Source organism: Orbicella faveolata, unplaced genomic scaffold (genome assembly GCF_042242905.1).
Source record: "Orbicella faveolata isolate gen_17 unplaced genomic scaffold, um_ofav_v1 contig_15, whole genome shotgun sequence".
NCBI lineage: Eukaryota > Metazoa > Cnidaria > Anthozoa > Scleractinia > Merulinidae > Orbicella > Orbicella faveolata.
Window position 1 is genome coordinate 3,225,283 of NW_028301542.1, and position 15,752 is coordinate 3,241,034.

The 15,752-nt window shown below is 39.1% G+C and overlaps 1 protein-coding gene across 1 annotated transcript; it reads right to left on the reverse strand.

The window, feature by feature from the left end:
• Window positions 1-772: 772 nt before the first annotated feature.
• On the reverse strand, window positions 773-15,751 carry LOC110048930 (uncharacterized). The gene is made up of 15 exons (XM_089287964.1): window positions 12,650-15,751; window positions 11,562-11,713; window positions 9,845-10,162; window positions 8,983-9,153; window positions 8,320-8,634; window positions 7,618-7,788; window positions 6,974-7,148; window positions 6,004-6,224; window positions 5,327-5,511; window positions 4,747-4,839; window positions 4,050-4,181; window positions 3,670-3,884; window positions 3,345-3,385; window positions 2,706-2,802; window positions 773-2,633 (listed from the first exon to the last, which is right to left on the reverse strand). Exons 2-15 carry the CDS (start codon window positions 11,701-11,703, stop codon window positions 2,441-2,443), a joined length of 2,469 nt encoding a protein of 822 aa, XP_089144090.1. The 5' UTR covers window positions 11,704-11,713; window positions 12,650-15,751; the 3' UTR covers window positions 773-2,440.
• Window position 15,752: the final 1 nt, after the last annotated feature.

A 15,752-nucleotide genomic window follows, 5' to 3' on the forward strand; every position in this document is an offset into this window, starting at 1 on the left:
ATTTACTGCTAAAGGTCGCTCGTTTACCCCTTTGCTGCTGCTTTCTTTATTATTTTGCACCCGGGCAAATAATTGTCATAGCCATTTGGTACAAATCATCAAACATCCTGAAAATGAAAGGTAACTCAGCTCCGAAATGAAAAGGAAGAAACGTACTAGAGCGTCAAAATAAGCTAAAATAAATTTAGGGGAAAATCTTCAAACAAAGACATCTACCTGTACATTTTTGTAAATTGCAGCTCTCTGTAGAGATATTTTTCCCTAATCGAGCTGAGTATAGTAAAATTAAATAGTGAACTGTTTGTTTAACCGACTACAAGATGTCCAGTGTCAAAGACATTAATATTTTAGTCGTTCATTTCTCAAAGATACTGACGTGATACCGTCGACGCGCTTTCAAGATCTTACTTGACAGCGGAAATAAAAAGAAAAAAAATGTGACATGTAGATAATGTTGACACTATGTGGAAATGCAGCAAAATTCAGCTGTATTACCCGCGGAAAACTACTAGCTTCTCATATCCTCAGGGGAAACGTAATGTGATCTTTTTTGAGGGAAATTTTTTTCTCCGGTCCCATGAGAATCGGTCCCAAGTAAGAGCTATTAAAGTATTAGGTTTAGAAAAAAAAGGAAAAAGAGCTAATTACTCATCATGCGATCACGATTCACAATGGCTGGTGATCACTTAAAATATTCAGATATGTCAATAAAATTGGGCACCCGTTTATTACGATAAAAATTGTCTATAACTTTTACCGCTGAATTTCAAACTTTTTCAAATTTTAATTTTTTTTTATTCATATGTTATAATATTTACCTTTAAATTTATTTTTCATTTATGTGGAATACCTGTGAATTAGTTGATGTGTCGACATTCTATTGTGTAATGTCACACCTGGATAGCTAAGCGAGCTACACATTATAATATAGATAGGACCCTGTGCGCGCTCTGATTGGTCAAAAACCATGTTTTATCAGAGTATAAAACATAGAAAAAGCGTGTTTTATTGTTTTTCGCCACATTACCGCTACATCATATAGCAAATGAAGAAGCGTAAGCCGTGTATTACACTGTAATAAAACACTCCGAACATTTGAGAACACTCGAGAAAATGTAGAAAACACTTTCCTGTGGTTCGTGTTTTCTACATTTTCCTCGTGTTCTCAAATGCCCGTCGTGTTTTAACACAGGGTTATACACAGCTTAGGCTTCTTTATTTGTTAAATAAACTTGTATTGTATTATTGTATTATATTTTATTGCGAAAGTAATATGATTTATAAGTAATTACAAATCTATTGGAAGAAAATGTTTTGGGTTCCGATTCTAATCAAGTGCAAGATCAATATACAGATTTAGTCAAGACTAAAAGCAGAGCTCCCATAAATTACTAACCATCTACTTGACACAATAACCTTGAAAGAATTTCATCAATAAGTATTTCACCAAACCGATGCCCTTTGATATATTGGGAGCCTAAATGATTAAAAAGTAAGTATTTTACCAAACCGATGAATTAAAGAACAACAAAAAATCTCCTTTTCATAGCCCTGACTCGCTTAATTACTCCACGACATTGTTCAGTACTCTTTCGCCTCCTTTCTCTAGCCCTGTCTCTCTCTCTTTTACGATCTTCTTGGCTACTTCTTTGCCTGTTAATTCTTGCTCGCCGGCTGTTCTCTTTCATGTTCTGCTTCACTTAAACCCTGTCTTGAAAACGTAATATCAACTGCACTATCGTTTGTTGATATAACAATAGAAGTAAGTTTTCTTTTCTTAAAACGGAAATTTCTGTTTTCCATAACGATGGTTAATGTGATTTTCATGCTATTTCCCGCCAGAAAAACGCTGGCTGGCCAAAATGGATTTCCTGCCAAATGGTTAAATTTCGGGAAAGGGCCTCTGCAACTGTTATGAAGGCGAGAGTCTGTTCTCACCCGGTCAGCTTGAAAAGTTGCCAAAGTTAGAAATTTCAGAGCGGTCCGTACTCGGGGTCCAGATGGGAAAATCTGGACCGCTGGAGCACATGCGATTAGCCAATCAGTTTCAAGAATTTAGGATTCCTGACCGCTGAGAAGCTGGAGAAAAGATCAGAAATGAAGATTTAAAAATACTGAAAAACAGACGTGTTTTTTACATTCTGTTATAACTTTCTTGACTTTCTGTGAAAGTGGTCGTGTAGTGGAGGTCGGTGGATCCAAGATAGCGTATGTTTTGGCGTCATGTGATCATAGCCAACGTAAAAAAATGTCACCTTGCAGAGTAAATTGATGGTTATCTACTAAATTCAAAATAATCTAGATATGCCAAAACGAAAGCCCGATGGGCAGATCCCCTTTTGTATGATGGTGGGGGTATGAATCTACTTGTACGGCTGAGAAACGCACAGTGTCAACTCGTCATCATGTCGAAATATCTTACATGGAAATCAACATGTAGTTACAAAGTGCTTTCTAACTCCGTTTCTTTGTCACCGTCAACGTCATAACAGGGTGCGTAACTATAGTTTGCGTCAGCCATATCCAAATAAGGACAATGGTGTAACATCATCCGTTCAAGTTGTTTCCGGATTACAGTGAATGAAGGCCTTTCCGCGGGTTTTTCTCTCCAACACTGTCGCATCAATTCATACCTGGGAAAATGAGTGGCATGTGTCAGTGATCATTTCATGAAAAGAACGGGGTGAGGTAAAAAGGAAGCTTGCATCTCATCCGAGCACATCTGTGGTTTTTCCATTCGGTATCCAGCTTTAAGAGCCCCAAAAAGTTCATGATTACTTATGGTAGGATATGGCGTCCCACCTAGATACAAAGAAAGAAGGATATTACAGAAAAAGATCACTTTTGGGGGCACGAGAGCACGTTGTTTAGGGCGCTGGTAGTGTTATAACCTTGCGTTCCCGAACTCAAGTCCACTCCCCTTTCCACCAGCTACATTTGTGATCGGTTGCACCGATTTTAATCCCTCCGTCATGTTTGTAAATATCCAACTGGTTAGCCTCTAGTAAGCTGGGATTACAATGATCTCGTCAGTTTGAGTGGCAAACTTGAAAACTTGCCTACTAGTCATAACTGGATGAATTTAAGTACACTGATTGCTATAATCATGCATCGATATTAATTCCATATAGTGGGTCATGCAGGCTAGATTATTGAATATGCCTGACAAGTGATCTACAAATGAAGTCATATAATTAATTATAACCCCCTGAACTGCAGTCGTGTGAAACATGGAGTGACAAACGTCGTGAACTGATCCTAGCCATGATCTAGGAGCAGCTAGGATGCAAAATTTTTGTCAATCCACCGAAATAGCTAGTCAAAAGTGGACATGATGTACGCACCGATTGTGAAAATCTCCCAAAGTAGAATACCATACGCCCACCTGTTGAGATAAATAACACAGACATTGGTAAATACGTACCTCGAAGAGGAAAGGAAAAAACGGAACTGTCGATCAAGCTAAGCAACTTGCCTAACTTGGAAAATTTGCCTGAAAATACAGGTTCATTTTCAAGTAAATTAAACTCATTTTCACATGAAAGGCTTTAAGCGAGGACTTGTTTTTAAACAGAAGCACAAGGTAACTCGAAAATGGCCTACTGGATTTGATTAAAACCGCTGACTTAGAACTTTGGGACTTCCCTCGCGTGATATTTTTAAACTTACACGTCGTTCTCTGCGTTGAACACTTGATCATGAATGGCTTCCGGTGACATCCATTTGACTGGCAGTTTTCTGTTCTTTGTAGCATGGTACCCTTTCTCGGCGTACACGTTACGCGACAATCCAAAGTCGGCTACCTTGACTAACTTGCCTTCACAAACAAGAACATTTCTCGCCGCAAGGTCACGGTGGACGAATCCTTTCCGTGACAGAAACTCCTATGCAAAATAAGAATGAGGTTTCGATCACTGCAACAGAAGTTGTTAGTGAAAAGGAAAACAACAATCTGCGAAAAGGGCCATCAAAGGATGAATCTTAATATTACAAATTGCAAACAATTTGGCAAATCTTGACATTATGCATGCACGTAATCCAGTTCGTACCATTCCCTTCGCTATCTGCCATGCGAACGTCATTAGGTCAGCAGGTGTGAGAGTATCATCGTCATGTAAGTTATCAGTATCAGTCTTGAGGGCTAATGTTGCACATCCAGCTCTGCTTTTGTCCATGGTGCACTAAAAAGTTATAACACCTATTTAACGATTAATTAGCCTCCACAGCTTTCAGCTGTAATCCTCCTGCAAACTTTGAGTGGCATGCACCCTGAAAAACCTTAGAGAAGATAAATTCCAACAACTGCTTCTAAATAAGCGTACGCAAAAAAATACGGAGCGTTTCCATGGAAACGTTCATAAGCCGTGTAATTGTTACTTTCGAAAGCCAGAACATGCAGTGCCACATAGCAAAACTACTTAATAACCTAGTTTGCTCGAGCCCTGCTGGGGAATATTGGTCCTCGTTCATTTATTTACAGAATTCGTTGCTCTCGGTCCGTACTACCACGACCTTGGGCCAATATTCGCAAGTACGTCATCCGTGCTCGTTTAGTAAGAGGTTATTAGACCGTTATGCCTTTCACTCAGAATAACTTGGAGAAGGAGTTGAATTCGCCATTACCGAGCACAAATCGATTTAGTGGGAGGAACCGGAGGATTTGAACTTCAGACCACCACTGGTTACCTCAGTCTCTCTTTTTGCATGGAACAAAAAGTGCAAATCGAATAAAACGAGAATAATTACTTCACATAAGTTCCCCTCATTTAACACTCCTGTGTTTTGATATCTTGAGTGGTGGGGCGCTGCTTCTCCCGTCGCTTTAAAAGCTTGTTTGATCTAAAAAGTAAATTAACGTGGTAAAACGGTCTATGGATTTTCAGGCGTTCTGTTCGACAAGAGTATTAACTCTCACAATTTCTCTCTCCACCTTAAAGTGTTAATGGCGTGGATACTGGCAAATTAGTAAAGCTAGGGCAACTTTTCTATGTTGTAGGGGCGTAAAATTTTCTTAAAATTCTACTTTATAACGTTTTGGTATAAAGCGAGCTCAAGGAAATAGATTGCTTATGAAACCCTCTCACGTTTTCCATAAAAAAAAACTATGATTAAACTACCATGTAAAGAAGGCAGCCCAAAGCAACTTAAAGAAGCAAAAGAGAGTCTGATCGAGGGATTGGAATTACTTTTCTGCACCCGTTCAATTCGGAGCCATATATTTCTAATTGGCTCGTATTTTCATATTTTCTGAACTTATAGATCATATTGAATTAGGACAGTACTGAGTTCAAGACTAGTTTGTTTAAAACCAGTTATCTTATTGTACCTGCTCTCTTCTTTTCCTGAGATATTGAAGTAAATCCCCGTTCATTGCAAACTCCACTACAAGGAACATGGGATTTGCCATAGTGCAGCAGGCCAATAAATTCAATATGTTCAGGTGATACCCGATTTGTTTCATGAGTAGTATTTCCTCTAGGAATTCTTGCATTTGTTCTTCTGTGGCACCATCTGGTGTAGCAAAAACAAAACGCGCTTGCCACGATAAGTTTTCGAAAAGGATATTAAACAAGATCAGAAATTTACGACTATTTCTAAATGTATCACTATCTGTGACATTTCGTTTTGTGTATTTTTAAAAAGACTTTGAATGGCTCTTAGAATAACCTCATCCACTATGCTCTAATGAAGGAAAAATCAAACATGCACCAATGCCTCTCCCGCCAGATTTTCCAGCCCTTTTTTCCAGCTTATAAGGTCTTGCGGAAACATGTCGCTCAGAAGATTATTAAACCGGTAATTGAGCTCATAAATTCAGAACGACGTGGTACTTGTATAGACTGCAAGATGTTTAGATACTGCTAGTTTTGCTCTAATATAATAGACATACAGTGTGAAGGCACACTTGTATGCAAATATGTCAGTAACTTCTTTGGAAGTGAAAATCGAAGCTGTATACAGTTGTATTACAGGTTGTAATAAGCTGAAATAACCAAATCATACTTTGTAACATTTTCACAGCAACGGTGAGGTCCATCTTCATTTGCTGCTGTTCCTTGTCCGTCTTGCGCTGGGGAGACTTCATCCGTGTTCCAGCCTCCATAGTTTGTTTCAAAAGCCTGCCACTGTATACTTTCCCAAACGCTCCTTCTCCGATAATCCTGTGCAAGGTAATGTCATCAAAAAGGACTTCCCACGGATCCTGGAACTGTTCTGAATTGGAACTGAAGACATGTACTTAAGAATCGATCAAGTGCCCAAGCTTTCAGCATTTATTGCGTAACACGCGCTAGTTTATGTAGCTTTATTTGTGATTTTCCTATATTTCTTTCTGTGAAATCCTTAACAGAACGAAGAAGCCGGCCGCTAAACACGATGAAAGTAGAGTCTGTACTGGTGGTTTTAATTTGTAGATGTTTGCGAATTCATGTCTTACATTACACCAGTGTGGAAATTTTCTCAGAATTTTGTAGACACGTTGAAGCCATAAAAGTAGGTTTTCCTTCGAGCTTGCGTAGATTACTAAAGTTTTCGCCCTAAGCGCGAGTGCGGTCGTACAGGTACAACTACATGGAGCCACCTTAAAATCATAAAGCAATCGATTTAAGGTGATATAACTTTTCTTTGTAATGTTTTCTTGAAATTTTTTTGGCTATGCGCCTCGAGAGTGAGAAAGTATTCAGTTTGCTTTTTTGTAGATTCATATTTATTGTAGTTTAGACCCGAACCTTATACTGCTTCAAGTAGTGTTACAACAACTTTATACCTCAGAACAAGTGGCCTCCGTAAGATTGTTTTCAGTCAAATCTTTGATATTACTTCTTGTGGTCTAGACAACAACCTTGTATTGTTTATTGTATTGCAACAAGTTTTTTACGTCACACAAGTGACCTGCAAGTTGCCCTGCACGTTCCTATTTTTTGTTAAATGAACCACACGTATGACGCCGACCAAGAGTATTCTTTATACTCACCGATTTTTTTTACGATATCTAAAAGCAAACCATAATACTCCACTTAAACATAGCAGAGCCAAAAGCGAGCTGCCCACAATCTTCGCTACCAGTGGCAAGGAGAATTCCCCAGTGCTCTGACCATGATAAGTCTCATTGTTGTGAAGGAGATTACCTCCTGTAGAGTCTGAGTACACTGAAAGAACGAAATACGACAACACCATGCTGAAAATGAATTTATTTTACACGAATATTTTATGAAATGTCTACTTAAAGGTGAACCACACTATTTTAAACTTGCTGTTATCATTTATATTATTTTAGAACGTCGCTTGTAAATTGCCTAGGAAGCTCGCAACAAGAATGTTGATATACCTTAATTTACAAAAACTTTGACAAACGCTATAGCTTAGTATCAACATTCCGACACGCATGCTAAATGATATTTTAAGGTGGAAATGACGTCTCCATATAATACGGACCTTAATATTCAGCTCTGGCCCTTTGGTGTTGTTACAAAAGAGGTTCGAGTGTATCCTTAAGACTAAGATTCACCTTAAAAGTCACATAATAACTCAGCTGCGAAATCAAAAGCAAGGAACATACTAAGCATCGAAATGAACCGGAATCATTTTAAGGAAAATCTTACAAATGAAGTCATCTACCTTCACATTTGTGCAAATTGCATCTCTCTGTGGAGATATTTGTCCCTGGGCAATCCTTTCCGTTCCATTTTGGCACTGGATTAGAGCATGTGCGAGCACGTGTCCTGTGTCCCCCTCCACACGTTACACTGCATGGTTTCCATGACGACCACTGGCTCCAACTGCCGTTCACTGATGATTGCAAGAAACAAAATCCGTGACATGAAGTGCCAAACTGCTGAATTTTGGAATTGTTAAAAAGTGATCGGCTTACGCTCCTAAGCGGCGTTTTCAGATAGAATTTTTGTACAAATAGAATTCGGTGTTCACACAGATGGCCAAAGCTCACGATGCGAGGAGTCAGTTATTTGTATAAATCTTTATGCGAACGTTCAGAGAAAACGTGACGTCTACGGCCGACATCTACTATTACATAACGACCGAGTTTTATTTCGCGAAACGTGACTCTCGCCTTGCAGCATTTGTAAGAAACGTGAAATAGCTTAAACAAAGAAAGTTCTTGGCCATACCGGTAAAAGAAATTACAAAAAAGCTGATCTCAGAGGGCAAAAAAATTAAATATCTGGTTAAAATCCAACACTAATCATGAAGAATCTTTCATCATTATACGACATGCCCTTACGAATTTATGACACAAGTTCCCAGACTCTCAGACTTGTCATGAAGCTAAATTTCCTATAAAGTGATCAACTGGTAACTAACCTTCAACAAAGCGGTAAACAAATATGGTCCATCTATCTCCCACGCTATAATTCCATAAACAATTGTCGGATCGCCCATGTCTGTTATATGTCTTGTCACCGTTCACCCCACTCCAGCACTCGTGGCGATATTCGACGCCAAAATACCGGAAGCCATTCTCATACACATTAGTAGCACACGCTTGAATTATCTCGGCGAATGAATTGGCCAAATCTGTCTCGTTGACAGAGTACTTTCTGACTAATACTGGTAGAGCGCGTGGATAATCGTCTTTGAAACAACCGACTGGTTCATACGGATGCAGTACCATTGTATCTGTGTAGAAAAGACCGTTAAGTAAAAAATTCAAGCTATGAATTAGTAACCTAGATAGCTAGTGATTCGTGCTGTGCATTTCACGAGATGATCTAGGTCTCCACCGTCCCATTTGTCTTGCGGCATTAACTGCTAAAGGTCGCTCGTTTACCCCTTTGCTGCTGCTTTTTTTAAATTATTTTGCACCCAGATAATTAGACGTCACAGTCACATTGGTACAAATCATAAAACATCCCGAAAATAAAAAAAAAAGTGACGCAGCTTCGAAATGAAAAGCAAGGAACATACTAGAGCGTGAAAGTAAGCCAGAATCAATTTAGAGAAAAATCTTCAAACAAAGGCATCTACCTTTACATTTGTGAAAATTGCATCTCTCTGTAGAGATATTTGTCCCAGGGCAATCCTTTCCGTTCCGTTTTGGCGCTGGATTATAACATGTGCGAGCTCGTGTCCTGTGCCCCCCTCCACATGTCACGCTGCATGGCTGCCAGGAAGACCACAGGCTCCAACTGCCATTCACTGGTTATTAGAAGAAGCAATCAATTAATGACATAAAAGCTTGAAAAGTGTATATAAGCTGCTGATTTTTTTTACGGAATTGTTAAAAAAGTGATCGACGTATGCTCTAAAACGGCAATTTAAGATGGCGTTCTTGTTGGTACAAAACCGGACTTAACTGTTCACGACAAAAGGTATAGAGTTTTTATTCAATATTCCAATCCAATGGACTAATCCAAACCTACATATATGATATTAGTTAGCAAACAAACGATTTACATTCGTTTTAAAACAGCTCGCAAGAAAATTGTTATCCCATGGATTGGAATTATATTTGCCAGATCGATCAACAACACTCGCCAACCACTGATTCAAAAGACCAAACAAACCTGAAATAACTTAAACAAAGGAAGTTCTAGGCCATGAAGGTAAAAGAATGAAACAAGCTAATCTCAAATGGCAAAAAGAAACTAAATATCTGGGTAAAAGTCGACAATAATTTGGAACCGTGAAAAATCTTGGTTCATTTGACAAAGCAGAAACATTTCTTTACCTACGAAACAAATGTTTTTTAAAACCTTCATGCGCAGAAGCATGGGAACCATTATACGGCATGCTCTTACGAATCCATCGTGACACGAGTTCTCAGACTCTCAGCCATGTAAATGTCAGAGAGCTAAATTCCCTGTGAAGTGATCAACTGGTAACTAACCTTCAACAAAGCGGTAAACAAATATGGTCCATGTAGCTCCCACGCTATAATTCCGTAAGCAATTGTTGGATCGCCCATGTATGTTGTAAGTCAAGCCACCGTTCACTCCACTCCAGCATTCGTAGCGATATTCGACCCCAAAATACCGGAAGCCATTCTTAAACGCTTCAGAAGCACAGGCGTAAATTATGGATGCCAGTGAATTGGCCAGATCTGTCTCGCTGACAGGGTAGTTTTTGATGAATGTTGGTAGAGCGCGGGAATTGTTTTTATCGTTAAAACAACCGACTGGTTCATACGGTTGCAGCCCGGTGTCATCTGTGTAGAAAAGAGCAGATCATCATTAAGTAGATAAGTCAAGATATAAACTACAACCTGTATAGCTAGTGGTTCTTGCTGCGCATTTCACGAGAAGATGTTATGTCTCCACTTCCCCATTTATCTTGCGACATCAATAGTCGCTCGTGTTATCTCTTCGCAGTTTTTATTATTATTATTATTATTATTATTTTGCCATCTTGCGAAAACGGGGCGCCAAGGCAAATGGCCATACCGTTGCAATCATAAAACACAGTTTATGCAGCCGCGAGTTTCTCCCGCCTGCATATATGCAACAAGCGGTATAGCGGCTTCACAAAAAGTCCAGAGCCTTAATTAATTTAGGAAACTGTATTTTGATTAATTATTTCATTTATTTTATTTACTTACTGTTATTAGAAATATTTTATAGGATTTAGCTAATTTATTTTTATTGTAATGTAAGCGCATTGAGTTTGTTTAAATGCGCCCAAAATCTTTATTGTTATTATTATTATTATTATTATTATTATTATTATTATTATTATTATTAAAGATTCGCACAGCTATTGATGATATTGAAGCTGGTTTCGTCATTAGCTCCGGGCAACAAGAAGTTGCCTAGGGAAGCCAAGAAACACCCCTTGTTTGCTTTTTCTCTTCTTTCTACATCTCCAGCACCTTTCTAAGAATTCTTGCCGACCCCAGCAATGCACATCTCTGGATCAGTCCAACAGGAATGCCCACCTCAATGGCTCTCAGATTGTCATTTAATCTCAGTGGTATTGATCCCAATGCTCCCACTACCACTGGAATAACCTTTGTCCTCACACCCCACATTATTATTATTATTATTATTATTATTATTATTATTATTATTATTATTATTGCCTAATTTTTGAACTCTGTGAGAGATCCTCTAGAGAAACAAGCACGATGTATGACAGTAGCTTGCGACTACGATTTTGAAATTTTGGCACGTTGAAGTAGTTAGTATAGAGAGGGGCCTTAAAATATTGGCTCTAAACTTTGAAAACAGTAATTGAAACCGAAGTAACGTTAGAGTATATTAACAGCACTAGCTTTTCGTTGAAGTCAATTAATAATATTTCGTGACAGACTTATCAATTTTATTTCCGTTGGGTACTCCTTGATATTTAGCTTGTAAAAAAAGGCGAGTTTCTGTTGTGCAGATCCGAACCAGAGATATATTTTTCCTCTCGTTAATCACACAAAAAATAATCATCTATAATATTAAATGTTTCGAGAAAAAAATGTTTCCATGGACAATATTTCTGAGTGAGTCATGGAATAAAGATATAAAACTGACACAAAAAAGAACGCTTGACAGGAACTTTTCTATGGCCAAAATTTCAACATCATCGTTACTTGCAAAACCGTGTCTTATGATAATACTTACTTGACTGTGATGTCTTGTACTGCGAGATGCCTTCATTCGGCCGGGCTTGTAGTGTTACGATTCCGATGAAAATCAAAGCGCAGTGAAAAATTGGATTGGAAACGGTTCCTCGCTTGAAATTACCTCGGGAAAGAGTCCTCATTGCGATAGCTCTGAGGAGAAAAACAGCCGTTGTCGTAATTAACAGCAAACCTGAAACAAACCTCTTTTAATTTGCTGTTTAACAAGTGTTGCTGGGTTAATATTTCATTCAATCAACAATAATAAAATACGCTAGCAGTTGTTTATTTAACCGACTACAAGATGTTGTATCGAGGACTTTACGACGACTTAGTCAGTCAGGTTTCAAGAGCTGAAATATAAGAAGGCAAACTATAATAGGCTGGCGATAATATTTTTAATGTGGTTTCCCGCAGACTCTTTCAAAGTGTAAACAGGTTGGAAAACCAGACAAATTCAGCTGTGTTGTCCTGCGTCGGTCACCAAGCTTCTAATGCATTTGGGGGAAATTGCCGTTCGATTTTTTAGCTAGTCTTTATGCGACTTGGACCTAATTGGAAAATAATACAGTTTTCGCCCAGGTTGTAGACGAAAAGGATCTCACTAATTTTCAGTTTTTGTCGGCACGATTGATTCAAATGTATGACCGCAATCAATATTCAGATTTGTCACTAGACAACCACGTTATCAGTGAAACAATCAGAAAGATAGTTGTACTGTGTAGCTGTTCATTCTTATTATAATCTTCGTTCGCATTTTTTACGCCTTATCCAGCTAGGCTGGCCAATATGCTACAAGACTCCTAAAAAGACTTGGTAATCCAACGTTACACACAGTGCAATATAAAAAATGAAAACTTGGTCCACGGTCAAATATCCGTACATTTTTTTGAGCCAAATGTAGCCTATTGTTTGCATGTTTGTAACGGAAGAAACCGGTTAAACAAGTTAGTTAACCTCAACACAAAACACGGTTCAATGTACGTTTCCCGGGAAAGAGAAAAGTTGGACAATTTCTTATTTATATTGGTACTGTCAATTCAGCAGTTGGAGATCAGAATAATAAAGCAAGTTGAGGCAAAAACTCACCATGGTGACTTTTTTGGCCATTCTTCATGGTTTGACTTGATTTGTGAGTGCTACAAAAGCTCCGGCTTCATGTATAGACAGCGCTCTAGATCTTGCATGGAAAGGCAGACCTTCGAACGCTTAGCAACTATCAGAACAGCCATCAAAACGTGGCGGATAGTTGGATAATATTACGAGCCCATATAGATGATCCACCTATTTTTGAAGAGCTAAGTGAGTAAAATGAGCCCCTGACTCAGATAACTAACCTGAATTAAATCAACCACCTAAATCAGATACCCAGCTGATTCAAATAATCCAACTAAATTAGATGACCAACCTTCTCAGATCAACCAACTACCTCAGATGTCCCAAATTACTCAACCTGCCTAAATCAGATGACCAACCTCTGATTAACCAACTGACTAAAGTGATCCACCCAAATGAAATGGTCCACCTGACTCCGATGACCCACCTGAATCAGAGACCAGCATCACATAGCCTAACCAGCTAGCTCAGATGACCCACCTGAATCAGAGACAAACATAGCTTAGACTAACCAAAAGACTCAGATGACCCACGTGACACAGAGACCAGCTGACGCAGAGAAAAACATCAGTTAGTCTAAGCAGCTGACTCAGAAGAACCATCTGATTCAGATAACCCACCTGGCTGAGATGATCTATCTGATTCAGTTAACCCACCTGAATCAACTGATCTACCTGAATTAGGGGTGGCGAATGGTAAATGCGAGACTTAACGAGACGACGAGATTAGCGTTTTTCTTTGCGAGCCCGAGACACTTTGATTTCTTCAATTGCGAGACCGAGACTTCAAAGTGTTTTAAATGCGAACTCAAGACGTTCAGGGTCTAAGATGTTGTGATGTCATTTAACTTTATAAAAAAAAAAAAAGGCAAATCGGTACTTGACGACTTTCTTAGCCTTGAAAAAAATCGAGACTGCGAGACGCACATAACCGCTAAAAAACGAGATTGCGAGACCCGTGAAATTTGGCGAAATTTTGCGAGACCATTGGTTTTTAAAGGACCATTCGCCACCCCTTGAATTAGATGATTCGCCTTACTTATATCGCATAAGTCAGATTGACCGACCTGATTCAAATGATCCACCTTCTTCAGATTTCCCATTTGAATCAGATGACTCACCTGACTCAGAGAGCTTGAAACAGATTACCCACTTGCGTCAGATGACAAATCTGGCTTAGATGGCCTCTGATTCAGAAGGCACACTTCTCCCAGCTGGATCAAATAACCTACTTGAATCAGGTAAATCAAACCAACTAATTAAGATGGCGGTCACTAGATGACCAACTTTAATCAGATGTTTCAGCTTACCTAAATGACCCTCCTAACTCAAATGAACGATCTGACTCACATGATCTACATAACTCAGATGAACCAACTGATTGAGACGACCCAACTAACTCAGATGACTCGCCTGATTAAGATGACTCCCTGAGTTAGCAACTGCATGATTAAAAAATATTCAAACACATTTTTTGGCCACATCTTAAGGGTGGTTTTTTAGTGGTTTTTCGTATCTGGCGTAGCACAGGTTCTAAACTGCATGTTAGAGCGGTTTTCATTTGAGTGTCGAAAGTAATTAGACAATTACTTTGGTTTTGGTTTTGGTTTTACTACGGTTTGAGATTGGCTGAGTAATCTAATTGGTATGTAACTGGTTTGGTTTTGGTTTTACGACACTCAATTGAAAACCGCTCTAAAACCAATAGTTGTAATTAGCAAGGATAAAGATTGTGTTATAAGACGGAATACGTCTACGTTAGATGACTGACTGACGCATCCTTAATAAACTATTCACATTGAATGTCTCGTGTTAGTGTAGTCAGAATCCATATCATCCTGCAGAGCAAGTTGAGGGCTATCTACTAAACTAGGTTATCTAATAGGTACATTCTGAGATCCATTTACCTGCCTGTCCCAATATTTAGGTTAAAGAACCATTATTTCTTAAAATAATCACAATCGTGTCGTGTTACGCTCGAGGCTTAAGGCCACTTCATGAATGAATTGGTTTAATAAGAAGATTGTTGAAAATTAGTAAAATGAAGGAAAGGAGTAAGTGGGTTGAAATAGATATTTTGATATTAAGCTTTGGCTGTTTTTTTTCTGTCCAGGAATCCTCTACTGTGCTTTAAGATTTTTTGAAGCATGTTAGTTTTAGCCCTATTTCGGATCTCCACGCGTGCAACACACGCGTGAACATTTCTCGAACTGGCCAGTGTCTGGATTGGAGATTCCCGCTCATGTCATTTTGCCTTCGTCTCGCGCATCCTAGCGCGTTTAGCAATGTGCCCCAGTCGCGTCTTAGGTCTCGCAATCCTTAGCTACATCTAATGGGTTTTCGATAGATGTCAGTTTTGGCCTTCCTTAAAAACTTTATACGTATTTTGCACGCGTAGAATTCTACCGAACTGGACAGTGGGTGAGTTAGAGATTCTTGCCCGCCCATGCCATTTTTGTTTCTTCTGGTGCGTCCTCGCGCGTTTGGCGATGTGCCACAGTCGCGACTTCGGCGTCCGGATTCTGAACTATGCTTAACAGGTTTTTGAAAGATACTAGTTTTGGCCATTCCTTAAATCTACACACCTGTATTTTACGCGTGGAAGTCTATCGGATTAAAGAGTGCCTTGTTTATAGATTCTCGCACATGTCATTTGTCTTTCATTTCGTGCGACCTCGCGAGTTTGGCTTTGCCCCACGCTGGTGTTTTCAGTGTCGGGATCCTTGAGACGATTAAGAAGGATTTCTCGTTTTCCAAGATTTGGCGTTACTAGCCGTTTTTAAGGCGAAGGTCGACGTCATTCCTATCAGGGACTTTTTTTTCTCACCTCTTGTAAAATTTAAAATTGCACAGTGCATAGGTTAAAGATTCTCGCCCATGGCATTTTTTTTGTTCTGGCGCATCCTCGCGCTTTTGGCGATGTGCCATACTTGCGCTTTTGGTGTCTTCATCCTAAACTATGCTTAATGGATTTTTTAAAGATGCTAGTTTTGGCCCTTACTCAAATCTCCACACGGGTATATCACTCATGGAAGTCTATCAAATTGAACATTGCGTTGAATGGAGATTCTCACTCA